Source organism: Rhynchophorus ferrugineus, unplaced genomic scaffold, assembly GCF_030347505.1.
Source record: "Rhynchophorus ferrugineus isolate W39M unplaced genomic scaffold, kcgeb_rfMv2 rfM9, whole genome shotgun sequence".
Taxonomy (NCBI): Eukaryota; Metazoa; Arthropoda; class Insecta; order Coleoptera; family Curculionidae; genus Rhynchophorus; species Rhynchophorus ferrugineus.
The window spans coordinates 40,049,664-40,075,372 of record NW_027472588.1 but is presented as its reverse complement, the minus strand read 5'-3'; the positions used below and the strand labels follow the sequence as shown (position 1 = coordinate 40,075,372).

General features: G+C 32.9%; 6 protein-coding genes across 7 annotated transcripts; 3 read left to right on the top strand and 3 right to left on the bottom strand.

The window, feature by feature from the left end:
- Positions 1 to 992: 992 nt before the first annotated feature.
- gcm (glial cells missing) lies at positions 993 to 13,058 on the top strand. The gene is made up of 6 exons (XM_076415315.1): positions 993 to 1,066; positions 1,241 to 1,405; positions 1,471 to 1,661; positions 4,505 to 4,755; positions 9,742 to 9,838; positions 11,995 to 13,058. The coding sequence occupies exons 1-6, from the start codon at positions 993 to 995 to the stop codon at positions 12,909 to 12,911; spliced, it is 1,695 nt and encodes a 564-aa protein (XP_076271430.1). The 3' UTR covers positions 12,912 to 13,058.
- Positions 13,059 to 13,250: 192 nt separating this feature from the next.
- On the bottom strand, positions 13,251 to 14,885 carry mRpL20 (mitochondrial ribosomal protein L20). Its single transcript, XM_076415028.1, has 4 exons — positions 14,788 to 14,885; positions 14,370 to 14,718; positions 14,207 to 14,317; positions 13,251 to 14,151 (listed from the first exon to the last, which is right to left on the bottom strand). Exons 2-4 carry the CDS (start codon positions 14,454 to 14,456, stop codon positions 13,897 to 13,899), a joined length of 453 nt encoding a protein of 150 aa, XP_076271143.1. The 5' UTR covers positions 14,457 to 14,718; positions 14,788 to 14,885; the 3' UTR covers positions 13,251 to 13,896.
- LOC143202969 (protein asteroid-like) lies at positions 14,816 to 17,285 on the top strand. Its single transcript, XM_076415018.1, has one exon. The coding sequence runs from the start codon at positions 15,086 to 15,088 to the stop codon at positions 17,156 to 17,158; it is 2,073 nt and encodes a 690-aa protein (XP_076271133.1). The 5' UTR covers positions 14,816 to 15,085; the 3' UTR covers positions 17,159 to 17,285.
- Positions 17,286 to 18,128: 843 nt separating this feature from the next.
- LOC143202975 (CKLF-like MARVEL transmembrane domain-containing protein 4) lies at positions 18,129 to 20,172 on the bottom strand. Of its 2 annotated transcripts, none has more exons than XM_076415025.1 (4): positions 20,020 to 20,172; positions 19,325 to 19,465; positions 19,003 to 19,272; positions 18,129 to 18,944 (listed from the first exon to the last, which is right to left on the bottom strand). In XM_076415025.1, the coding sequence occupies exons 2-4, from the start codon at positions 19,460 to 19,462 to the stop codon at positions 18,786 to 18,788; spliced, it is 567 nt and encodes a 188-aa protein (XP_076271140.1). In that variant the 5' UTR covers positions 19,463 to 19,465; positions 20,020 to 20,172; the 3' UTR covers positions 18,129 to 18,785. The 2 variants fall into 2 exon arrangements, with proteins under 2 accessions (XP_076271140.1, XP_076271141.1); XM_076415026.1 differs by having other exon boundaries at positions 19,325 to 19,479; positions 20,020 to 20,159.
- Positions 20,173 to 21,415: 1,243 nt separating this feature from the next.
- On the bottom strand, positions 21,416 to 23,887 carry ast (single-strand DNA endonuclease protein asteroid). Its single transcript, XM_076415259.1, has one exon. It carries the CDS (start codon positions 23,708 to 23,710, stop codon positions 21,470 to 21,472), a length of 2,241 nt encoding a protein of 746 aa, XP_076271374.1. The 5' UTR covers positions 23,711 to 23,887; the 3' UTR covers positions 21,416 to 21,469.
- A 104-nt stretch (positions 23,888 to 23,991) lies between these two features.
- On the top strand, positions 23,992 to 25,619 carry ste14 (isoprenylcysteine carboxylmethyltransferase ste14). The gene is made up of 5 exons (XM_076415260.1): positions 23,992 to 24,316; positions 24,368 to 24,629; positions 24,682 to 24,791; positions 24,860 to 24,967; positions 25,023 to 25,619. The coding sequence occupies exons 1-5, from the start codon at positions 24,131 to 24,133 to the stop codon at positions 25,206 to 25,208; spliced, it is 852 nt and encodes a 283-aa protein (XP_076271375.1). The 5' UTR covers positions 23,992 to 24,130; the 3' UTR covers positions 25,209 to 25,619.
- Positions 25,620 to 25,709: the final 90 nt, after the last annotated feature.

Below are 25,709 nucleotides of genomic sequence, written 5' to 3'. Positions count from 1 at the left end.
AGAAATACTTGTTTATTTCGACTTAAACTGATACATGTGGTCGAGGGGAGAATGGACAGGATATTAGGTTAGGTAGTGGAAGTACGGTAGCGCTGTGGAAGTGGTTCTCTTACAAGGGGCTAGAGAAAAGAAAAGGGAGCGAGACGAGATTCTTTCGAGATGGAATCAGTAAATTGAGTGAAAATTGAAACTATCGATGGACAATACGTGTCCAGTTCTCTATCTAATATTCCCAGCGACGCGTATTAGATGATGCCGTAATATTTTCGACACATGAGAATCACCGAGAGAGACACCGAAAGGCTTCACACTCAGAATAAAAGCCCACCTGTGAAACTTTGTAATACAGAGATGCCACGCCCAATACTTGGACCAAAAGGAAATAATTGGAATGCAAACATTTACTGGCTTATTGGATGCAGTCGCAGTGGTGAAACGTCGGTAATATGGTCATCTATAGAACTATTCTGAAGTCTATATGGACATATAATAGGTCAATTGAAAATTCCCTGGCCAACCCTAGTAAATCACATTTTTTTGCCAAAAATAGTTTTTTTTATTCAACATATTTTTATACAACTCCCTTCAAGGGTGATACACTGATTATAGCGATCCTCCAACTTTTCGATACCATTTTTGTAGAACGATTTGTCCTTTGCTTCAAAATAGGACTCAGTTTCGGCGATCACCTCTTCATTCGACGAAAATTTCTTCCCAGCGAGCATTCTTTTGAGATCTGAGAACAGGAAATAGTGCACCCACTTTGCACAGAGCTTTCTCATACCCAAATATTCGTGAATGATATGATGTACACGTTCAGTTAATATCTTTAGAGTGTCTGCTATTTCATTCAATTTTAATTTACGATCGTTCAAAATCATTTTGTGGATTTTTTAATGTTTTGTTCGGTAACAAACTCTTTTGGGCGTCCACTGCGTTCACCGTCTTCGGTGCTCATTTCACCGCGTCTAAACTTAGCATACCAATCCTTGATGGTTGATTTTCCTGTGGAAGTGTCCGGGAACTCCCCATCAAGCCAAGTTTTTGCAGAGAGCGGACAGTCTAAGTATCTACCGATAAAAATCTGTGAACATATTGGACTATTGTTTCAAAGAAACAGATTGCTAAGTAGCGGAGTACAAACAAAAATTGTCGATAACCTTTCATGGAGCATTGCATTAATTTTCTTACAAAAATTAAAAATATTTGGAGTTAACTCACGATTCTTTTTTTGTTTAAGGCATACCCCGTCACTGTCCCCTGGCATGTCTTGCCGGGCACCATACGGTAATGGCGGTGGTTCCGGTCACAACGATTGGGACATAAATGACAGCGCGGTGCCCCGCATCGACGATTTCGATCCTTTCTCCGAATGGGCCGATGGACACTGTCGTCTCGTTTACAGGTAAGTCCTTCTCCATCATTTCTACGACGAACCTCCAATAAAACTGGTCGTTGTTTCATACGCAGAGCCGACAACGAAGAAGCAAAGCGTCATTCGTCGGGGTGGGCGATGAGGAACACTAACAACCATAACGTGCACATACTGAAGAAGAGCTGCTTGGGTGTGTTGGTGTGCTCGATACGTTGTACTCTGCCCAATGGTGAGAAGGTCCACTTACGTCCAGCCATATGCGATAAAGCTCGAAAGAAACAACAAGGTAAATAATACCGCAGATTTAAGTCATTTTTTCATCCCAATATATAAAATAAAGAATCACAAAAAATTTATTTTTTTATTACTCTTTGTGATTACACAATCTGCCCTATTGGCAATAAGTATTTCTTATGTTTATATTATATATACATGGCATGTAGAAAATCACTTCATTAAGCAATCTTCTGTATCAAATATTATCTTAATTAATTAGTCTTATTCTAAAGCTTATTCTAAAGTCTACATATGTCCAGTAATCAGATCAAGTGGTGTTAAACGTTTTAGTCTACGCACTTCACTATCACGTCGCATATTTAGCTGATTAGCGAGTACATTGGGATGCACTGACACTCTTTCGAAGTACTTTACACAAACACGTTGAATTACACACGTTATAGGTTCTAGAGGAATATCGCGTTGTATCACTTTATTTGAAATTTAGTACGGAGCATCAACAATGGCACACAACACCTTATTTTGGAACCGTTGAATGATGGATATATTAAATTTGCTAGCGGTACCCCATAGTTGGATTCCATATGCCCAAATGGGCTTGAGTATAGACTCATACAGCAATACCTTGTTATCTAAAGATAACTTGGATTTGCGCCCGATGAGCCAATACATTTGATACAATTTAAGCCCAAGTTGTTTCCGTTTAGAGAGTATGTGCTTCTTCCAGGTTAGGCGTCGATCTAAGTGCATACCATGATATTTTACATGCTCTGCTTGGGGGAGTTGATGATAATTGATATTCATTGATGTTCTTCTACGCAGGGTAAACGTTACATGCGTGGATTTTGTTTCATTGGCTTTAATGCACCATGTCTTCAACCATAATTATATTTGCTCCAGGTGGGTTTGTAGGTTTATTGATGCTGTGACTGGATCTTCATGAGATGCTAAGATTGCTGTGTCGTCTGCGTATGTTGCCACAGTAGTTATTTTTGTGGTGGGCAGATCGGCCGTATACACAAGATACAGTACTGGACCCAGTACACTACCTTACGGAACTCCTGAATATATGGGATTTAATTCGGTATGTTCATCGCCTTGATTTACAATAAAATGTCTATCAGTGAGATACGACTTTAGTAACTGATAGTCCGGATGAGGGAGAAGTTACTTTAGTTTAACCTGCAAGCCCGTATGCCACACTTTGTCAAAAGCCTGAGATATGTCTAGAAAAGCGGCCGAAGAATATCTTTTGGCATTTAGGTCAGTGTTTGTTTTGTTTACAAGTCTATGCACTTGTTCTATAGTCCCATGCTTATTGCGAAAGCCAAACTGATGTTCTGGAATATTTTTTCTTTTTTCTATTATATAGTTTAGCTTCTTTATGTATAATTTCTCGAAAACTTTCGAGATTATCGATAATAAACTTATAGGTCGGTAGGAGGTCACATCTTTTGGTATTTTTCCTGGTTTAAGAATCATTAATATTTTAGCTACTTTCCATATACTATTGAAGTAATTAATTCGTAGCATAGCATTAAATATAAATGTTAATAGTTTTATACCCTTTTCTGATAGTTCTTTTAAAATTTTACCAGTAATTAACATAACCAGGAGTCCATTTGAAATGGCGAATCTAGAAAGCTAGTAATTTTATTTTCCTCATCTTTATGTAGCTGAGACTGGAAAGGTTTAAAAACATTTTTAAGTGTTTTGAGAAAATGTCGGCCTTCCCTTTATTGTTTCTCGCCCAATTATATTCGTTTGTTTTAATAGGTGGGTTATGCTGCTGCTGGGATCTCCTAAGCTTTTTTGCTGCTTTCCACAACGAATAGTCTGTAGCCTCAGTTGGTGTCAAGTTTTCTAGGTATTCTTGAATGCCTTGATTTTGTTCAATTTGGATTAGTTGTTTCAGCTCTTTTATTGCCCTATTAAATTTTCTTTTATTCTCTTCAGTCCTTTACTGTTACCAATTCCGTCGTAATTTTCTTTTTTTTGCTATCTTTTTCTGTATCGTATATGACATATGTGTATTTTTCTTGGAAATGTTTCACTGTTAGGAGTCGCGGAATATGCTGCCTCCTGTATATTTTTTGTAAGGTTTATTGCTGCTATATCTATATCCACAAAAAATGTATAATAATAATAACAGATTAACTGAAAAATCCCCGGCCTACCGTAGTAAAACACATTTTTATTCAACATACACTAATTACGGCAACCCTGCAACTTTTCGATACCATTTTTGTAGTAAGATTTGTCCTTTGCTTCAAAATAGGTCTCAGTTTTGTCGATCACCTCTTCATTCGACGAACGTTTCTTCCCAGCGAGTATTCTGTTGAGATCTGAGAACAGGAAATAGTCGCTGGAGGCCAGATCTAGAGAATACGGTGGGTGAAGAAGCAATTCAAAGCCCAACTGATGGATTTCTGACACGGTGCATTGTCTGTGTGAAGCAGCACTTTCTTTTTCTTTAAATATCCCCGATTTCCGGCGATTTCGTCCTTCAAATGGCCCAATAGCGCTATATAATAGTCGCTGTTGATGGTCCTTCCTTTTTCAATGAATGTTAATGAAAATTATGCCATACGTATCCCAAAATACGGACGCCATAAACTTGCCAGCCTACTGTTGCATTTTCCCACGCTTCGGAGCGGTTTCATAGTGTGCAGTCCACTCGGATGACTGTCGGTTGGACTTCAGAGTGAAATAATGGAGCCATGTGTCATCCGTTGTCACATATCGACGGAAAAACTCGGGATTATTACGCTTGATCATCTTCAAACGCTGCTCCGAATCATCAACTCGTCGTTGTTTTTGGTCAAAAGTGAGCCCTGACTTTCCTTACAACGCCCTTATCTGCAACGATAATTTATTTAAATTAATCTACAGGAAAACCTTGTCCGAATCGTCAGTGTAACGGTCGTCTGGAGATCCTGCCGTGTCGAGGACATTGCGGTTATCCTGTCACCCATTTCTGGAGACATACAGAACAGGCGATCTTCTTCCAAGCGAAAGGCGTACACGACCATCCTCGACCAGAAGCGAAGAGTACCAGCGAAGCTCGACGGTCCCTGGGCAGCGGCAGGAGGGTTCGAGGACTTGCCGTCCTTCTGGCCAAGGAAGCAGCCCTAGGAAACAAAGTGAGTCCCTCAAATTATATGGAATTAATTAAATTTTCATATATCGAAACCAAGAATGAATTATAGTCAATGGCAATTTTTTTTGCTATAAAAGTGTTAATATGTACCACTGTATGAAGCTAGCGAACGAGTATTTTGATTCGCATTCGCATATTTCTTGACATTCGTATTCATAAAATATAGAGATATTAGAAGCGTATCTCCCATGCATTACCATCCTCAACTTTATGCTTTACCTGTAATTTTTACTAAGCTTTCACGAATATTTCAAAGCCAAAATTAGCCAAATCGGTCCTACAGTTGTCGAGTTTCAGCGAGACTAACGAAGAACAATTCATTTTTTTCATTTGCATCCTCAACTTTATGCTTTACCTATTATTTTTACTATTTTTCTCCCGGTTATTCCATATTTTCTCATCATGTAAACCTTCCCTAAGCTTTCACGAATATTTCAAAGCCAAAATTAGTCAAATCGGTCCTACAGTTCTCCAGTTTTAGCGAGACTAACGAAGAGCAATTCATTTTTTTCATTTGCATCCTCAACTTTATGCTTTACCTGTAATTTTTACTATTTTTCTCTCGGTTATTCCCTATTTTCTCATCATATAAACCTTCCCTAAACTTTCACGAATATTTCAAAGCCAAAATTAGTCAAATCGGTCCTACAGTTCTCCAATTTTAGCGAGACTAACGAAGAGCAATTCATTTTTTTCATTTGCATCCTCAACTTTATGCTTTACCTGTAATTTTTACTATTTTTCTCTCGGTTATTCCCTATTTTCTCATCATATAAACCTTCCCTAAGCTTTCACGAATATTTCAAAGCCAAAATTAGTCAAATCGGTCCTACAGTTCCCCAGTTTTAGCGAGACTAACGAAGAGCAATTCATTTTTTTCATTTGCATCCTCAACTTTATGCTTTACCTGTAATTTTTACTATTTTTCTCCCGGTTATTCCATATTTTCTCATCATGTAAACCTTCCCTAAGCTTTCACGAATATTTCAAAGCCAAAATTAGTCAAATCGGTCCTACAGTTCTCCAGTTTTAGCGAGACTAACAAAGAGCAATTCATTTTTTTCATTTGCATCCTCAACTTTATGCTTTACCTATTATTTTTACTATTTTTCTCCCGGTTATTCCATATTTTCTCATCATATAAACCTTCCCTAAGCTTTCACGAATATTTCAAAGCCAAAATTAGTCAAATCGGTCCTACAGTTCTCCAATTTTAGCGAGACTAACGAAGAGCAATTCATTTTTTTCATTTGCATCCTCAACTTTATGCTTTACCTGTAATTTTTACTATTTTTCTCTCGGTTATTCCCTATTTTCTCATCATATAAACCTTCCCTAAGCTTTCACGAATATTTCAAAGCCAAAATTAGTCAAATCGGTCCTACAGTTCTCCAGTTTTAGCGAGACTAACAAAGAGCAATTCATTTTTTTCATTTGCATCCTCAACTTTATGCTTTACCTATAATTTTTACTATTTTTCTCTCGGTTATTCCATATTTTCTCATCATATAAACCTTCCCTAAGCTTTCACGAATATTTCAAAGCCAAAATTAGTCAAATCGGTCCTACAGTTCTCCAATTTTAGCGAGACTAACGAAGAGCAATTCATTTTTTTCATTTGCATCCTCAACTTTATGCTTTACCTGTAATTTTTACTATTTTTCTCTCGGTTATTCCCTATTTTCTCATCATATAAACCTTCCCTAAGCTTTCACGAATATTTCAAAGCCAAAATTAGTCAAATCGGTCCTACAGTTCTCCAGTTTTAGCGAGACTAACAAAGAGCAATTCATTTTTTTCATTTGCATCCTCAACTTTATGCTTTACCTATAATTTTTACTATTTTTCTCTCGGTTATTCCATATTTTCTCATCATATAAACCTTCCCTAAGCTTTCACGAATATTTCAAAGCCAAAATTAGTCAAATCGGTCCTACAGTTCTCCAGTTTTAGCGAGACTAACAAAGAGCAATTCATTTTTTTCATTTGCATCCTCAACTTTATGCTTTACCTATAATTTTTACTATTTTTCTCTCGGTTATTCCATATTTTCTCATCATATAAACCTTCCCTAAGCTTTCACGAATATTTCAAAGCCAAAATTAGTCAAATCGGTCCTACAGTTCTCCAGTTTTAGCGAGACTAACGAAGAGCAATTCATTTTTTTCATTTGCATCCTCAACTTTATGCTTTACTTGTAATTTTTACTATTTTTCTCCCGGTTATTCCATATTTTCTCATCATATAAACCTTCCCTAAGCTTTCACGAATATTTCAAAGCCAAAATTAGTCAAATCGGTCCTACAGTTCTCCAGTTTTAGCGAGACTAACAAAGAGCAATTCATTTTTTTCATTTGCATCCTCAACTTTATGCTTTACCTATAATTTTTACTATTTTTCTCTCGGTTATTCCATATTTTCTCATCATATAAACCTTCCCTAAGCTTTCACGAATATTTCAAAGCCAAAATTAGTCAAATCGGTCCTACAGTTCTCCAATTTTAGCGAGACTAACGAAGAGCAATTCATTTTTTTCATTTGCATCCTCAACTTTATGCTTTACCTGTAATTTTTACTATTTTTCTCTCGGTTATTCCCTATTTTCTCATCATATAAACCTTCCCTAAGCTTTCACGAATATTTCAAAGCCAAAATTAGTCAAATCGGTCCTACAGTTCCCCAGTTTTAGCGAGACTAACGAAGAGCAATTCATTTTTTTCATTTGCATCCTCAACTTTATGCTTTACCTATAATTTTTACTATTTTTCTCTCGGTTATTCCATATTTTCTCATCATATAAACCTTCCCTAAGCTTTCACGAATATTTCAAAGCCAAAATTAGTCAAATCGGTCCTACAGTTCTCCAGTTTTAGCGAGACTAACGAAGAGCAATTCATTTTTTTCATTTGCATCCTCAACTTTATGCTTTACCTATAATTTTTACTATTTTTCTCTCGGTTATTCCCTATTTTCTCATCATATAAACCTTCCCTAAGCTTTCACGAATATTTCAAAGCCAAAATTAGTCAAATCGGTCCTACAGTTCCCCAGTTTTAGCGAGACTAACGAAGAGCAATTCATTTTTTTCATTTGCATCCTCAACTTTATGCTTTACCTATAATTTTTACTATTTTTCTCTCGGTTATTCCCTATTTTCTCATCATATAAACCTTCCCTAAGCTTTCACGAATATTTCAAAGCCAAAATTAGTCAAATCGGTCCTACAGTTCTCCAGTTTTAGCGAGACTAACGAAGAGCAATTCATTTTTTTCATTTGCATCCTCAACTTTATGCTTTACCTATAATTTTTACTATTTTTCTCTCGGTTATTCCCTATTTTCTCATCATATAAACCTTCCCTAAGCTTTCACGAATATTTCAAAGCCAAAATTAGTCAAATCGGTCCTACAGTTCCCCAGTTTTAGCGAGACTAACGAAGAGCAATTCATTTTTTTCATTTGCATCCTCAACTTTATGCTTTACCTATAATTTTTACTATTTTTCTCTCGGTTATTCCCTATTTTCTCATCATATAAACCTTCCCTAAGCTTTCACGAATATTTCAAAGCCAAAATTAGTCAAATCGGTCCTACAGTTCTCCAGTTTTAGCGAGACTAACGAAGAGCAATTCATTTTTTTCATTTGCATCCTCAACTTTATGCTTTACCTATAATTTTTACTATTTTTCTCTCGGTTATTCCCTATTTTCTCATCATATAAACCTTCCCTAAGCTTTCACGAATATTTCAAAGCCAAAATTAGTCAAATCGGTCCTACAGTTCTCCAGTTTTAGCGAGACTAACGAAGAGCAATTCATTTTTTCCATTTTCACCTTCGATTTCATACCGTGTCGTGGTACCTACATATTCAAACAATAAATTGTCGATAGATTTATCTTATTAATCTATTTTAGACACCAAACAACGACCGATAAATTCAGAAAGAAAATTATATCCAACGATCCGCGATCTACCGTAAACCCAAATATGCAAATCGATGTTCAAACGCATCGAAAAAAAGAAACGACGACGACCCACGCGAATCGGATACCCTCGCATCTATGTATTCCAATTATTTTTAAGGTGTCTCCTGTCGGCCTTCTCCTATAATTACAATATGTATTCAACTAATAATAGGTAACCGAACTTAAAAGATTTCAGCGATATATCTTCGCGAAGTTAACTCACTTAACCAATAGATAACCCAAGGCGGGGCGAGGCAACAATGCGATTGATGCAATAGCAGATTAAGTCGCGGATTCTGATTAAGCGTCGATTTTTGCGCAGAATCGAAACCGGTATTATAATTCGAGATAGAGATCGAACGCGGAAAGGGAGATCCGCGCCACGATAACCGCGACGAACAAAAGGTACGAGCCGAGGCAAGTATACGGGTACGGGTTAAAACGTTCAATATTTCTCCTATTCAATTTTTTCTTTTAATTTTTTTACTAGAAAATGTTTGTTCTGGACCACTGTACGGATATTTGGTTATTAGAAATGGAATTAATAAAAATAGTATTTCAATTATATGCAACGCACAATACACATAAAATATTATATATTTTACTCGAAAACTCATAATTTATACCACTGCGCAAAAACTCAATACTAGAATAGAAAATTAAATAAACCTTGTTCCTCGATCTTATGCAACACATAATACAGATAATTCATTATTTTACCTGACATTAAAAATTGAAAAAGATAACAATATAACAGACAGTAAGACAGAAGGACAATCAAGTTGACCAGCCTTTTCATCGATTGTTACACGGTGTCGCTAAAACCACTGTGACATTTAAATCAAACGCCAAAATGTCATGAAATTTTGACTCATGTAATTTGGAGGTTAGGATAATAATTGTCATTTTCACCATGACAGTACTGTTTCAGGATTTCGATCATAAAATTTATCATCGAATAACACTAAACGAAACAATGACTTATCGATTATATTTTTATTTCAGTTAATGTCTCTGAGAGAACCAAAAAGGCCCTGTAGAGAAATCAATCAAGTACTGAGAAACAGCAACACCACGCCACTAGTCAACAGTCAAGAGAAAGGTAAACCTAGCGACAATTATTTTATCCGTTCAAAACAAAGTTTGCCAAATTATGGATAGAATATATCTTGAGATTACATGTATGCATGTATGTAACTTTAAGGACAAATAACAAATACAGTATATCCAATAAAATAGATAGTGCACGTCATCAAAATTTATGACGACGGCACGTCGCAATGTTGGAGAATTAAATTAGAATTTTGATTAGAACGTTTGCCAGTTTGTAACCTCAAATTACTAATGTTTTGAAGAATTTTGAAGACACCTGACAACAATGTCAACCAATACCAATAAAAATCGAATTTTACAAACCGATTCCGGTAAATGTTCCTAACTGGAATAAAATATCGACACAAAGGTTAAAGCCAATAAAATATTTTACAAACTGCGTTTGGTAGTATATTCGACGCCATCTATGACATCCATTGGCTTGTTTTATTGAAAGGACTATAGTTTTACTCCATACGTGCAATGCACGTCATCAAAATTTATAGTGCAACGTTGCCAAATTTAAGTTTATTATTTAATTTCGTTTATTTTGACTCCGACAACAAAATACTAATGTAAATAAAATAATGAAACAAAAATAACGTTATAAAATATAATTTATTTTAACATTATAGTATATCTAATGCATATTTATTACTACATTAACTATAAACTACAGTTAATTAAACAGCCACAATAGTTTGTAGGTTAGAGTGGTTTTATTATATTTACATTGACATATGACAACGGGATCGACCAGTACCAACACAAATCGAATTTTATAGACCGATTTGGTTAGACGGCTTCATTCTGTCTCTTCTTAACTAGACTAATGCTGGTTAGTAAAATGTAAATTTGTAAACTGAATGTGGCAATATGTTCGACGGTGTTGATGACGTGCATTGGCTGTTTCATTGGAAGGAGTCTATAACAGATCAATTGAAAAGTCCACGACCTGACACATAGATGGCGCGACTATAATTAAATCCATATGTTTTTTAATTAGCCTTAACCCTCAAAATATGCGTTTGAGTTAAATTTGACTAGCTATCGGATCATTAATTTGTGAATTATAGCATTTTGATTGAAGCAACTTTTGTTATTGTGAAAAAATGGATAAAAAGGAATTTCGTGTGTTGATAAAATATTGCTTTTGAATGGAAAAAATACAGTTGAAACCAAAACTTGACTTGATGCCGAGTTTCCGGACACTGTCCCAGGGAAATCAACCATCAAAGATTGGTATGCTAAGTTTGGACATGCTGAAATGAGCACCGAAGACGGTGAACGTAGTGGACGCCCAAAAGAGGTTGTTACCGACGAAAACATTTAAAAAATCCACAAAATGATTTTAAATGACCGTAAATTGAAACTGAATGGAATGGCAGACACTCTAAATATATTAACTGAACGTGTACATCATATCATTCACGAATATTAGAGTATGAGAAAGCTCTGTGCAAAGTGGGTGCCGCGCGAGCTCACTTCTGACCAAAATCAACGACGAGTTAATGATGCGGAGCAGTGTTTGAAGATGATCAAGCATAATAAACCCTGGTAAGGTCATGGCGTCTGTATTTTGGGATGCGCATGGAATACTTTTTAATTAACTACCTTGAAAAAGGAAGGACCACCAACAGCGACTATTACACTCCACCGTATTCCTCCTCCACCTTATTCTCCGGATCTGGGCCCCAGCGACTATTTCCTGTTCTCAAATCCCAAAAGAATGCTCGCTGGGAATAAATTTTCGTCGAATGAAGAGGTGATCGCCGAAACTGAGGCCTATTTTGAAGCAAAGGACAAATCGTACTACAAAAATGGCATCGAAAAGTTTTAGGGTCGCTATAATCGGTGTACCACCCTTGAAGGGAATTATGTTGAATAAATAAATAATAATTTTGCCAAAAAAAATGTGTTTTACTATGGTAGGCCGAGGACTTTTCAATTGACCTGTTAATTCCGTCTCTTCTTCACTAGACTAATGCTGCTTAGTAAAATGGGAAAGACAAATGCTCCGAGTTTAAAAGGGACTTAATGTTTTTGTAAATTGAATTTGGCAATACGTTCGACGGTGTTGATGCAAAAATGTAAATTTGGCAACTTATTTTATATTATAGTCTATTTAACAAACCAACATTGTCTCACTTTATCCATAATTTGCAGGTTACTGTTCTTGTTCACCGTTCGAATGCATCTGCAGTTACCAAACAAACTTGCCACCGCAAATGCCTCACTTCCCGCAGTCGCCGCAGTCCTACCAACCCACCACTCCGCAACTTGACGGGTACTGGGGGCAGGAGCCAATGCACGCGCAGGCTTATCCTACGGACTCGATCGGCATGGACAATACCCAATGCGACTTCAACATATCCACCGACCTATTTCAGCCCGAGGAGATCTTCCAACTGGACCAACCCATCAAGCCCGATTTCATGCATATCCAGGGACCGACTGACTCGAGACTAGGCACCAACGAACTGGCCCGATCGCCGCCAACTCTCCTTGATCTCGGGAGCGGTACCATTCATAAGGAGTTCAAAACGGAAGACTACTGGTCGTCGACGAACATGAACTTCCTCAACGACGATTCCAACACGAGTTCGAACAGTAGATTTAACGTGAATCCAAGTCCGGACATACCAAAGATCATCAACAATAACTGCGTCGGGGTAGTGCCGCATAGTTACTACGTGAACATGCCGAAAGAGGAAACGACGGATTACAGCTCGCACCAAAAACAATCCGGTTTTTTTGATCTCACAGTCACGGCCGACAGCGCCGAATTCAAACCCGAATTAAGCTTCGATTCGAAGATGTTCTCTTATTTCGGCGATGCGGAAGCCCACCACAGCGTACCCAACGTTCAAAGTACGTCAAAAAACACCAAACAAGGCTTCTCGGAATACATTGATCTGTCACAGTACAGTGATTACAGCAATTTTCTGAACGTTTACGAGAACAAAGTGAGTCACAACGACAACTGTGGAGTTTTTAACGAACTAGATTTTAGAATCGGTGGTTTTGGGGAAAACGTCGTAGATTATAACTCCCACAATTTCGATACAGTTACCAACCAATGAGGTTGTTAATATGCTTTGATAAGTCTGAAATGATTACCAAATGTTTCAATTTGTACATAATTTTCAAGCCTGATAATTCTTAAAATGTAATAACTGATAACTGTAAATTCAACAAATTCTCCAAAATTGTTATAAAACTCCATTTATATACAATATTATACATATAAACAATATTTGCTATTACATAGCTCAACTGTCTACATTTTCAAGGATGACTTGGCTTTATATATATATATATATAGTGCCTTAAAACAGGTAGTGCTTTGAAAATATGCCTGTTTTTGTTTTCGTTTGTATTTTTGTTGCGTTGTACATATTGTGTCTATGAAATAAAATAGATTTGTGATATTTTCTTTTGTGTTTAATTTTTAAATATGAAAATGCAGCTATTGTATGGTCATACCCACAAAACCTGGAAAATACATGATTAATTGAATTTAAATATTCTCCCATAATATATTCTTAGCAAAATATTTCCGATACCCTTAAACCTCTTAACTTATCAAAGATTTAAAAATTATTTTCTACACTAACACCCATGAATGGCAAGTATTTAAAAGTATTTAAAAAATTAAAAGTAATTAAATAAAAGTATATCTAACTGTATGTCTGGTATATTTTCCTTCATTTGTGTACACATATATCCAATATTAAAATGTTAAGTAACAAAACAATTATACTACCTGTTTTTGAAAAAAAATTTTTTTTCTCAGTTCTTTATTACATATATTTAGAATGTTGAAATCAATTTATTTTTTCTCTAATAATAATTATCAAACACAGTGAAACATGGCCACTTTTAACCAATTAAAAATCATTTTCATTAAATGTATAAAATACCTTATTACAGCTTTGACAATATTTCCAAACTATGGTTATCCTTAATTATAACACTGTAAATAAAACACATTCAAATTACAGTTTTTAAATAAATATTTAACACAATAAGAAAAAATTCTAAACACTACCGTTTACTTAAACTATTTTATGATTTTGTCAGAGCCCCTCTAGTAATAATTCCATCTACTTTATGTTCATTATTAATGGATGCTAAACCATCATCAATAGCTCTTCTTTTAGCTACATCCGTTAAGGCCTTAAATGTGTATGGTTCCCATGCCGCAAGGTCTGCCAATACTTTTCTATTTAGCAAAATATCTGAACGATATAATGACTCGCGAAACGTTCGATAATCAATATCATGTTCATTAACACCAGCAATAATTCTAGTTTCCCACAACTAAAAATATATTTTAATTAAATAAAAGTTGATTATAATAGTGACTATGCCTCACATCTTTCATATCTAACTTTTTTAACTTCCGTCCCTTTGTGGCGTAAACTAAAGCTCTGTGGACGTAGCGTACTGCAATACTGTAACAATTACGTTTACGACCGATGAAATGCTACAAATCAATGGGTCATCTTAAAATATTAAAATCGACATAAAATACATACAGCAGCGAGTTTAAAAATCCTCCTCTTTCGCCATAACTCATCCGGACCTCTTGCTCTTATAAAATTAACAGCAGTTGTGAAAACCATTTTAAGGAAATTGATGAGTTAGGTTAGTCACTTTGAGAAATTTAGGAAACCTTCATAGAAAAAACCTTTCTTAAAACAATAGGGTTAATTAAAAATTCTTCCTCACTTAGTAATGGGTACAATCAAAATAATCGATATTAAAAAATTTATTAGTTGATTAAGTAGATAATCGAAATATTTAAATTACAGTCAACTATATCAAATGCCAATTATAGGGGCTTAAATATTTCATGTCTCTATAGTACGAATTCTATGTATTGGCCTAAAATAAATAAAATAATATTTAAACAAACAATTCAACAAAAGTATGGAAGTATGGGTAAGATATAACCTCCCTATTATCCCTCAAAATTAGTACAGAATGAATTGATACATCTCCGCGTTACTTATATCATAATGAAGAAATAAACAGTCCTAAATAAGCATTCCTATGAAATTGTAATTATTACATTCATTGGACTAGTTTATTATCTATCCAAATATATTTTATATCTATTTTATTATGCAACTCCAAATAATCGAAAATTATTATGAGATAATAATTTTTTCTATTTTATGTTTGTAACCTGTCTGTCAGTAAGCAATTGATAGATAATATATTTTATTATTAATATCAAGATATAATAATAATGGGTATAAAAGGACTTACGAAATTTATAAATGATAGATCTCATTTATATTTTGAAGATGTTAATCTGCATGATTGTGACTTAATTATAGATGGACATAGTATTTCTTGTCAACTATTCAATTGGAAGCCCTGGCAATTCGATTTTAAGTCTGTGAAATGTTATGGAGGCGATTATGACAAATATGCTCATGTGGTTGATTATTTTTTTACCATGTTAGACCAAGCCAACATTACTCCATATGTGATATTTGATGGCGGTTATGAACAAAGGAAGCTCCCGACGATTTTGTCAAGAATGCAAAAAACTATATGCACCGCAGATCAGCTGAATCCAGATGTTGAAAGGACCCGGCCAAATAAAACAATTTTTCCTTTATTTTTGAGAGAAGTGTTCAAGGATGTCATAAGGAATAGGGATATTAAATTGGCAATGTGCAAATTTGAAGGTGATTTGGAGATTGCTAGTATAGCTAAGATGTTAAATTGTCCAGTTTTAACATCAGATTCAGATTATTACCTGTTTGGTTGTCAATATATACCTTTTACTACGTTTGGGAGTAAAGCGATAATCGTAGATAATCGGCGTAGTGGCAGGTGTAAATATATACAATGTAAATTGTACAAAATAGATAAGTTTTTAACACATAATGAAATACCCACAGATCAAATTCTTCACTTACTGCCAGTTTTACTTGGTAATGATTATATAGATGAAAAGGTATTTATACCATTTCTTCAGTCAATAGATATTGAAGTAAATATTCCATTACAAACGAAAATAGAAGCACTACTCCTGTGGTTGAAAAAGGAATCTCTAGAAACAGCTATTAAGAAGATATTGAGCCATTTTAAGACAAAAGAAAGCTGTCTCTCAATATTACAGATTATTGAAAAGGTTCTGTCAGGATATTGTTATATTGAAAGTAATTTATTGTTATATCTAAATATAACTCCAAAAGTGTGCTCCAATTTAAATAAAACTGACTTCAAAGCATTAAAGGCCACATTTTTAGATTATATCGAAACAAGGACAAATTTAGAACAAACGGGGAATGAAGATCCTGAAAATGACTCAGATATTATTGCAATGAATAGTCATTTAAGCACTGAAATAACACAACAAAATCCATTACCTCGCCTGTTCATGAGAAAATACCATAAATGTCAATATCCATCCTCTTTCATGGACATTTTAACTCAAAATAAATATTACTGTATACCTCAAATTGAAGACCACCAAAAAGTGCACTCTCATGTTCATTCGTTGGATTTGCTTTCAGTTATACATAAAATACTCTCTAATAGTTCGGATAGTGAGTTTATAGTAATTGCGAGAGGTGAAGGGACATCAGTGAAGTGGTATACTCAAGAAAAGTGTATGCTGGAAATTCCAAAACTGGAGGATATTGAACAATTAGCACTTAAAGAAAGAAGGGATCTATTTTTGAAAATTTTATATCTTGAGGACATCCCTTTATCATTTGTGGACAATTTTCCAGCTGAATGGCATTTATTTCTCATTGGTTTAAAATATTTTACAACAAAATCATCATTAACCATCTCTTCGATTTATTTGTTGATATTATGTTTTATTATACTAAACTATGTAGATAATAAAATAGGTTTCTTTCGATCTTCTCGGAAATTATTACAAAGATATCCACGACCAAATAAAACAAACACAGATAAACCTCTCAGGACGGGCAAAAGTTGCTTTTACCATTTCCCCGAAGGGGAATGTATAATTTTCATGCAGAAATTCATTCATTTCTTTGAACCATATGACAATATGAAGACTTTCAATAGAACGTTGGTACACACAATGGCTGAATTTCAAAGTGTTCTTTTGCACATAAAATATATGAATTCGTTATTAAACTATCCTTATTCAGACTTGTTAATATGTCGAATATTCGATGGGACATTTTTGTATAATGCTTCAAAACAGTTTCCAGAAATGACCAGCAATTTGGAAAATAATATTTTTAACAACTTCTTAAGAGAATGTCCGGCTATACTTGCCGGTTTAAAATATGCTTTAAACATAATAAATAAGGAATTTTCATTATAGCTTTTATAATTTATTCTATATATGTTTATATTATATTTTTAAATATGTATTTGATGTGAATGTATTTTTAAAATAATGTTGGTAATAAAGGAGAATTTACTTAAATAATGCACATATTTTAGTAAAACTGTATTTTTGCTAACCTGTACCATCTATTTTAAATATAATCAATATTTTTAATAATAATAATAATAAGAAATAAATTCCAATAAAACGAAATACGGCCAAATCAAGCAACCAGGAACAGCTGTCAGATCGGTGTCACAAAATATATAAACAAATATTTTAGGTCCTGGCTAATGCGCTGCCAGGTCCAACTGAAGAATTAGGTCGTTTTTGTCAACTAAGAACGCGTGATTTTTAAATGTTATACCGCGCGTAAATTTGTAAACATTTTGAAGCATTGATAAATATTGAGCTATTTAACAATTAACGTAAGATATGTGACTATATGATATTTTATTTTTTTGAACTTTGTATCAATTATTTTGATTATTTGATTTATAGGCCTAAGATTTGAAAAATCAATAGTTAATTAAATTATAGTATATAAATTCTTTTAATAAACATTTCTAAATTGTGAAAGAAAAACTACCTAACTGCGTTCTTTATTGTTTCAATATACATACTAAAGGTTACTGATTAGTTGAAGTTTTACCGAACAGTAATTCCTATTAATGATAAACAAAACTATTATTTTGTTTGAAAAATGACAGTAATTAACTAGTTGATAGAGACTGATTTTGGCCTCTACTTCATCAATCATCTTTGAAATTCCTTCAGCCGTTGTTTCAGTGAAATCTATAATATAAAATAACCTACTACCGAGATTTTTGACCGGAATGTCATAAGCATAGAAAAAAAAGTCAGTCATAAGTCGGTACACTAAACTATGCCACTGACGTTAAGTTTCAGGATATATTAGCGGATTTAGCTTATAGTTATATTAAAATAACAAGTAAAAACAAAATTATAAATATTATAGTTTATTTTTAAATATAAAGAGTAATACAGATTAGCAAAACATATTTTAATAAACTTTTGGTCTGAGTAACAGTTAACAATTAGATCTGGCGTATAAATTGGGTAATTGTGATAAAGTAGTATCTAAATATACATATTATTCTTGTGTAACATTGTTTAACAAAATAGTGCCAAAAAGTGATTTATAACAAACGTCGTGTATAAATATATGTCTATATTTATATATATAATTTTGCAATATTTATTATCCCATCAAATTAAACCATCCCAAAAAAAAAAAGTTTGCAATACAACAATAAAATCGTTGTCAAATCATCGACCCATAACAATACTATTAATAAAAAAAAATTAAGTTAATTTTCTGTAAAATTATAACAGTAAAAACAATACTATATACAAAAAAATATTTATAAAGTAAAATCTATTATTTCAAAAAAATGCCCTTATCTAATCAGAACTTCATAATTATGAGATTTCAGAAGAATAGTTTTGATGGTTTTAAAATTGAAAATCAAGGTCAACTAAAGATGATAACAATAAATCTAAACGAACACATTATGTACAATATTAAAGCTTTTAATTTGAAATAACCGTAAGAGTTCTCCAGTGAGTCCCATCTGTTTTAGTTTAAGAGTTAATCCACTCATGGGAAAGCCGATACAGTATGCGAAGGACTGATGGTTGCCGTTGTAGTTTGTTTGGTGACCACTCGCTCACCTTGAGCCAACTGTCCAGTTTTAACCCCTTGGAATTTCAGAAATGCATCGAAAGCATATAAAGTCATTCCACAAAAACCAAAGAACTGGAAAAAAATGAATTAATTACTAAATATACAAAATATGTTAATTATTAATACTTACCCCGGCGGCTATGTATGCCTCATTGCTAAATGATACAGCCAAACATGCTGCGATAAGGTAAAACAATGTCCACAGAGCACAATACCCAAATTCAAATTTCAGCCATGGCACTCTGTAAAACCTTTCGACTACATGGAACAAATAAAATGCTAACAGAATTGCTGTGACCCAAAAGGCAGTCATGGCCACAAAATTGAACCATGATCCACGTGAATGATATGACAAATATCCACTAGCTTCGATACATATAAATCCCAATAAATTAACAATCTAAAATAATCAATTAAATATCTATATTTCACCATTAAAAAAAAACCCTTACAATTTGGGCGATTTTTAGATATCCTGGAATGGTTCGAATATAAGACTTGTCAAATCTTAGTACTGTATCAACTGTAGTGCTTGAGGATTTGACTGTTGTAGTTGTAGTATGTTGGCCTGGAAACCCTGGATCTGCCATGATCTATTTAGGTAAAACTGTAATCAATTCCACTAATTTCATTAAAAATTAATCAAAAGCACCTACATTAATAAAATTGTTTTATTAACCACTCTATACTTGCTATTTACTATATTTTTAAAGGTAATGGTGTGCTAACAACATCATATGTCCCAAAAACAACTATGACATCATACAACCTTAGAGGTTGACTAAGATAAGCCGTAAAAGTTTAAAATAAAACTAGAAAAGCTTCTATAACAACAGAAAATAGTTGATGACACAATTATTTTAAAAATATTCTTTTATTCGTTAATGGGAACTATATTAAGGAAATTGGTTATGTAAACAGGCGTGTTTAACGTAATTAATGGTAAAAAATATTCGCAGGCGTAAATTTTTTGTAATAAGAGAACATTTTAATAATCCCAACAAGGCTAAAAACCTGTAAAAATTACACAATTTACATTTCAATATACATTATTCAAAAACAAATGTTGTATTATTTCCGTTTTTTAAATATTAAATCTAAGTAAAATGGCTTATAGAAATTAGGATAACTTTTATCAAGGGCTTACCTCAATTTTTAATATCCCAGGAAATTAAATACCGTTGGTTATTAGTTACCGTGTTTTTTCAACACGGTGAAACTTATGCAGGAGGCGGTACGTGGAAAATGCAGATAGCGAAAACAAATAATTCCCTAGTACGTTCGGAAATAACTCACCACTAAAATTTCCCGTCTAATTTTAAATGCATGGTTATTGATTTCAAACACTTTAATAATACATTAATTTTTTATATTATTGGACAATCTGATAACCCATTATACAATATAAAGTGTATACAACCATACATACATATGAACTCCAATTGAATAAAACTATATTAAATATATTTTTATATTTTGTAAATTATATTTATTTTATTCATTATTAATTCCGTTCTATATAATAAATCGATATTATAGTCATAATTAATACAATACATATATATTTTTCTGTATACCAGTTGTTAAAATCTTAAATTTAAAAATCCATCATTTTCAATATTTTTTAGTGACTGAGTTATTACTAATTGAAGCCTATCAACTGGCGAGTAATAATGCTATTCAACGTCCTTACGGAATCTGGAAAACTAACATTATTATCATCTTTATAACAGGTGAGGCGAAAGACCCGTTACCATTTTGTTAATGTTACCATTGCCACTCTGCGGAAATTGCGTCAAAAATATCCTAAACGTCCAGTGCCTCACAAAACCACAATTTATCGTTTACATGTGAATTTTGGACAGTACGGTACGATAGCAGACGGGCCTCGTTCTGAAAGGCAACGGACATCTTCTAACGCTGAAAATGTGGCTCTGGTGCGCGATAGTGTTTCCAGAAACATATATTCGGAGACGTCGTTTCCAGTAACACATTTCTACACTCAGTTTAAAGCGAATTTTGAAAATGTACCCATACTAAATTCAGTTACTCCAAAAATTGCTACCGAGAGATCCTGATAAACGAGTTGAGTACAGCAATGATAATGCAATCTTAAGCCTGTCTGGTTGTTTTTAAAATTTTTTGTCTAAATTGATAATGAGCGATGAAGCCCATTTTCTTATCAGTAGCCACGCCAATAAACAGAACAGTTAGTTTTGGGAAACACAGAATCCTCAATTAATTTATGAAACATCATCGCATCCACTAAAAACAACTGTATGTGAATAAGCTCCAAACGATTCAACATCTTAAAGACAATATTTGTCACGAAATCGAAGGAATTCAGCGTCAAATGATGCAGTCTATAGCGGGACTTTTGCCACATGTTGTAGATGGTTATACTATACTCGTACCTACAAATAACTACAAATGTACTTTTGCTTGCACATACAGGACAGGACAGGGTTGGGTCACCAAACACAGTTGTTTTAATTATTGCTACTATACTTTAAAACTAATTAATATTTAAATAAAAAAGGGAGTGAATTAGTTTATTTTATTAGTCGTAAATTATTAAATCAACATTTGTTTAAAATTTATATATTAATTAAAACAGAATATGGATTATTTGGATCGCAGAAACCATCATCACTTTCTAGGCTTTCGTTTTGTTCTATCGGATCACTAGATGAAATTTTACGCTTTTTCGAAGTTTTCTTTTTCTTTTTTTTCTTTATAGTTTGATTGACTGGGACGTCCAATAAGGTTTCGATGACTTGAATGTTTTTTTGTAGCTCATCTAATATAGACGGACTATCATCCAGTAAGATGTTTAAATAATTTATCATATCGGTCCTTTTTCTTAAATTACTGATCATATTGTACATGAAGGTACCATCGAATATTCTGTGAATCTTCAAATTAGGAAACGGAGAATTTAACAGTAAATTTAAATATTTCACGTGTAAATAAACGCTTTGAATTTGCGATAAAGAATGTACCAATAATCGGTCAAACAATTTAAAATTACATTTCAACTTTGCATCCATTTGGAAATACTCAATCAGTTTGTTCATAAAACACATATTGTCTTTCAATAAATCATCTTCTGTCACTGTTTCTTTGTGATTTAACCAGGCTGAATATTTTTTCGAAAAACCCGCTGATGATCTTGAAAAACCTACGATTTTGTCAACATAATTTAAGACATAGAAACAAATAATTTGCGATATGATTAAGGCTCTGTCCAATAAAACTTTTTTGTTAGCATAATAAAGAGATATTACAAATAGATGCCATTCGGATGGTAAAGTCTCCAAACAGTTCCGGATTTTTTTATCAATTTGCAAACATTCGATCAAAATATTTTTCCTTTTCTTTGTAGACATGTACTGTATTTCTTCTATCGAATACATTTGATTTTCAATGGGCGGAATTTTTATATAAATTATATTTTCTTTTTTCTGCCTACACACAACGGTTAAACATTTTGTAAAAGACGGACATAACATTTTATGTATAGATGACAATATATCTAAACTAATTTCGTGAGCAAAATTACTTTCTGTACTTTCAACCTGAGGAATACAATAATATTTATGTTGTTTTAACATATCCATAAAACAAGAAGGGTATAAACACTTGCGAAAATTCCTATGAAATACATCACTTAATTGACTATTCTGATTCATTTCACATTTATCACTTATTTCCAAATCACAAACATTATCAATTTCACTATGGTCATTCGCTTCAAATTCCACATTGTCAATGTCACTCTGATCACTATCCCTATTGTCATTTTCTTCATTATCGCTTGAGTCTTCACCACTTAGCTCTTCTAATTCAACTTCTTTCAAAGCCTCAAAGTCAATATTCAAGTGTGGTTTATCTATGTTAATATAAATTTCTAGATACTCCAGTAACTCACTATTAACTTCGTAATATCCCTTCATTGCATTTTGAATCTTATTTAAAATATATTGTCTCCTAAAGCTCTTAAATCTACTTAGAACAGTTTTTATTGCACTTTCAACTGTTTCATTCTGTAACCACACAATGACACTTTTTATTCTTTTTTGTTGATTACTCTGATTGGCAACACACTTCTGAATTTTTAGATTCCTAAAAAATGGCTTAAAAAGTGTTCCACTGACATAATCATTACCCAAAAGAACAGCTAAAAGAGGTAAGTTGTCTCTATTTAATCCTCCAAAACTCTCTACAAAACTTTCAATTCTATATATTTTGCAGTCGAGATATGAAATCTTTGCAAAAATGTTCTTTCTTGTTTTAACAACTAATTCTACAGTAGAAAAGGGAATATAAAGGCAACCAAATATGTAAAAATCTGAATCATAACTTATAACTGGGCATTCTAAAAGTTTTGCTATATTAGCTATTTCCATGTCACCTTCAAAATCACATCTCGCTAGTTTTATTCCTAGCTCTAACACTATATCAACAAAAACTTCTCGTAGAAATAATGGAAATACGGACTGAATGCCTTCAAGAGTTGGATTCAGAGTGTGAGCTGTTCTAATTTTATTTTTCATGCGACTTATTACTGTGGCCAATTTTCGTTTTTCATAACCTCCATCAAATATTACATATGGAGTAATATTACATTGGGAGAGCAATTCAAAAAAATTATATATAGCATTACCAAACTTGTCATAGTCGCCACTAAAGCAGTCGTTACTTTTGCAATGCCATTTATATAAACAGGAAGCAATACTGTTTCCATCTAAAATTACATTACAATCATGTAATTGATACTGTTTCAAATATAAATGTGATCTGTTGTTAATGAACGAAGTTAATCCACGAACACCCATATTTTCAAAATTAAAAATTGTATATTTACACTTTTCCAAACTACTCTACACATTAAAATTTATGTTTAATTTAAATTTTAATTACATCTGCTCATAACCTATCGTTACAGAATACTAATACTCTTTTTTGTATTTCTGCATTTTGTGGTTATTGTTTAAGTAATAATTACTAAAATAGAAATTATTTATTGAATAGAGAGTTGCCTAAAAATTATATTGATAACTTAGTTGCCTATAATAGAAAAAAATCTTATAAATTGCAAAATAGTTGCCTAACTTTCTGTCAAATCCCAAAAATGGTTTTTCATGTTTACAAAATAATAGACAGAAATTAGTTGTTTTTATCATGTGAATTTGAGGACAGAACTTTATTTAATCGGAGTTTCTGAATAATAAGATTTCTCCATTTATATCGATAAAATGGCTTCGCCAATAAGAATATGCTTCGAACATTTCATGGGCAGTTTTTTGGTATTTTCAATCATGGGTTTATTAAATTTTAAACAAAACTTGACTACTTTCGGCATGAATGCCTTTATTTTCTCAGTTTCTGCAATAATGATAATCACGCTTATTAAAATTGCTTTTACCGATGAAGTATTTAAGGTAAAGTAATTACTATTTTAAAATACAAATATTAATTATTTTATGTTTCAGATTTCCCTGCGAGCTGCTTTACTTGGTGGTATTTTCTCTTTGGGATTTTATATATACTTTGTTGCTCCAGCTCATATAAAAATCTTTGGCTTGTATATGTCTGTTATGGCATTCTTTCACGTGTCTGAATTTATAGCCATTGCAATTGTTCAACCAAATCAAGTATCCACTGATTCTTTTGTATTGAATCATAGCCCTCAATATACTATAGCTGCAGTAACTTCATGGATAGAATTTTTTATTGAGGCAATGTTTTTCCCAGGTAACTATCATCTAAATACAGTAATTTATATATTTGAAAAATTATATTTTAGGTTCTAAACAATATTTTATAATTGCTTATATTGGTTTTGCTATTTGTGTTATTGGGGAATTTTTAAGAAAGCTTGCAATGTTTACTGCTGGCGGTAATTTTAGTCATTTAGTAAGTTTATATTCTTATTATAATATATATAGTGTTTTATATAATTTTTCTTTAATAAAATAATACAGGTGCAATATGAAAAAGCCAAAGATCATGTTTTGGTTACCAAGGGAGTTTACTCTTGGTTTCGTCATCCAAGTTATGTAGGTTGGTTTTATTGGGCAATTGGCACACAGGTGGGACCGATTGAATAATTTTAAAAAATTTGCTTAAAACATGTTTTACTTGTAGATTCTCCTACTTAACCCTATATGTATACCAGCTTATGCGATTGTGTCATGGATATTCTTTAATAGCCGCATTTCTACTGAAGAAGAAATGTTATTGAAATTTTTCAACCAACAGTACGTGAACTACCAAAAAAAAGTGGGCACTGGATTGCCCTTCATTAAAGGATTTGAAAAACAACAGGATTAAAAAAAGCTTTCTAAATGTTAAATGTATAAATGGAATATATAAGACCAAGTCCCAGTTCAAATACATACGATATGTAGTATTTGCTTATAAATTAAACACTTGAAAAAAATTCTACTTAGTTGTTGACTTTTAATAAGCTGTATTAATGACTGATTTTAGTGTAAGATAAGTTAAATTATCCTTAGTTAAATTTTATAGCTGAATTGAGAGTAAAGTGGACATGTTCAGTGGTAAATCAAACAGGGTTATATACTACGGAAAAGTATTTTGTATAAAAATGATTTTAGGCAATGCCGAATTTATTTTTATTAAATTATGTTTTACTCTGCTCAACATATTTTTATATGTGTTACTCCCAAAAAAATGAGTGTATTTAATGTTGTACCACTAATAAAGGATAACAATGTTTAACAGTGTTTAATTTATGCTAAATTACCTTTAAATTGCAAACATTGATTGATTTTTTGTGAATAACTAACTGAACAGATAAAATCCATTTAG

Coding starts and splice junctions, on each gene's coding strand:
- gcm (XM_076415315.1), top strand. CDS start 993: ATGGTTGATTTTCCTGTGGAAGTGTCCGGGAACTCCCCATCAAGCCAA. Junction 1,067..1,240: donor GCAGAGAGCGGACAGTCTAA/GTATCTACCGAT, acceptor TTTTTGTTTAAG/GCATACCCCGTCACTGTCCC. Junction 9,839..11,994: donor AGTCAACAGTCAAGAGAAAG/GTAAACCTAGCG, acceptor CATAATTTGCAG/GTTACTGTTCTTGTTCACCG.
- mRpL20 (XM_076415028.1), bottom strand. CDS start 14,456: ATGGTTTTCACAACTGCTGTTAATTTTATAAGAGCAAGAGGTCCGGAT. Junction 14,318..14,369: donor GGATTTTTAAACTCGCTGCT/GTATGTATTTTA, acceptor ATTGATTTGTAG/CATTTCATCGGTCGTAAACG. Junction 14,152..14,206: donor AAAAGTTAGATATGAAAGAT/GTGAGGCATAGT, acceptor ATATATTTTTAG/TTGTGGGAAACTAGAATTAT.
- LOC143202969 (XM_076415018.1), top strand. CDS start 15,086: ATGGGTATAAAAGGACTTACGAAATTTATAAATGATAGATCTCATTTA.
- LOC143202975 (XM_076415025.1), bottom strand. CDS start 19,462: ATGGCAGATCCAGGGTTTCCAGGCCAACATACTACAACTACAACAGTC. Junction 19,273..19,324: donor ATCTAAAAATCGCCCAAATT/GTAAGGGTTTTT, acceptor TGATTATTTTAG/ATTGTTAATTTATTGGGATT. Junction 18,945..19,002: donor AGGCATACATAGCCGCCGGG/GTAAGTATTAAT, acceptor ATTTTTTTCCAG/TTCTTTGGTTTTTGTGGAAT.
- ast (XM_076415259.1), bottom strand. CDS start 23,710: ATGGGTGTTCGTGGATTAACTTCGTTCATTAACAACAGATCACATTTA.
- ste14 (XM_076415260.1), top strand. CDS start 24,131: ATGGCTTCGCCAATAAGAATATGCTTCGAACATTTCATGGGCAGTTTT. Junction 24,630..24,681: donor TGAGGCAATGTTTTTCCCAG/GTAACTATCATC, acceptor ATTATATTTTAG/GTTCTAAACAATATTTTATA. Junction 24,792..24,859: donor GCGGTAATTTTAGTCATTTA/GTAAGTTTATAT, acceptor AAAATAATACAG/GTGCAATATGAAAAAGCCAA.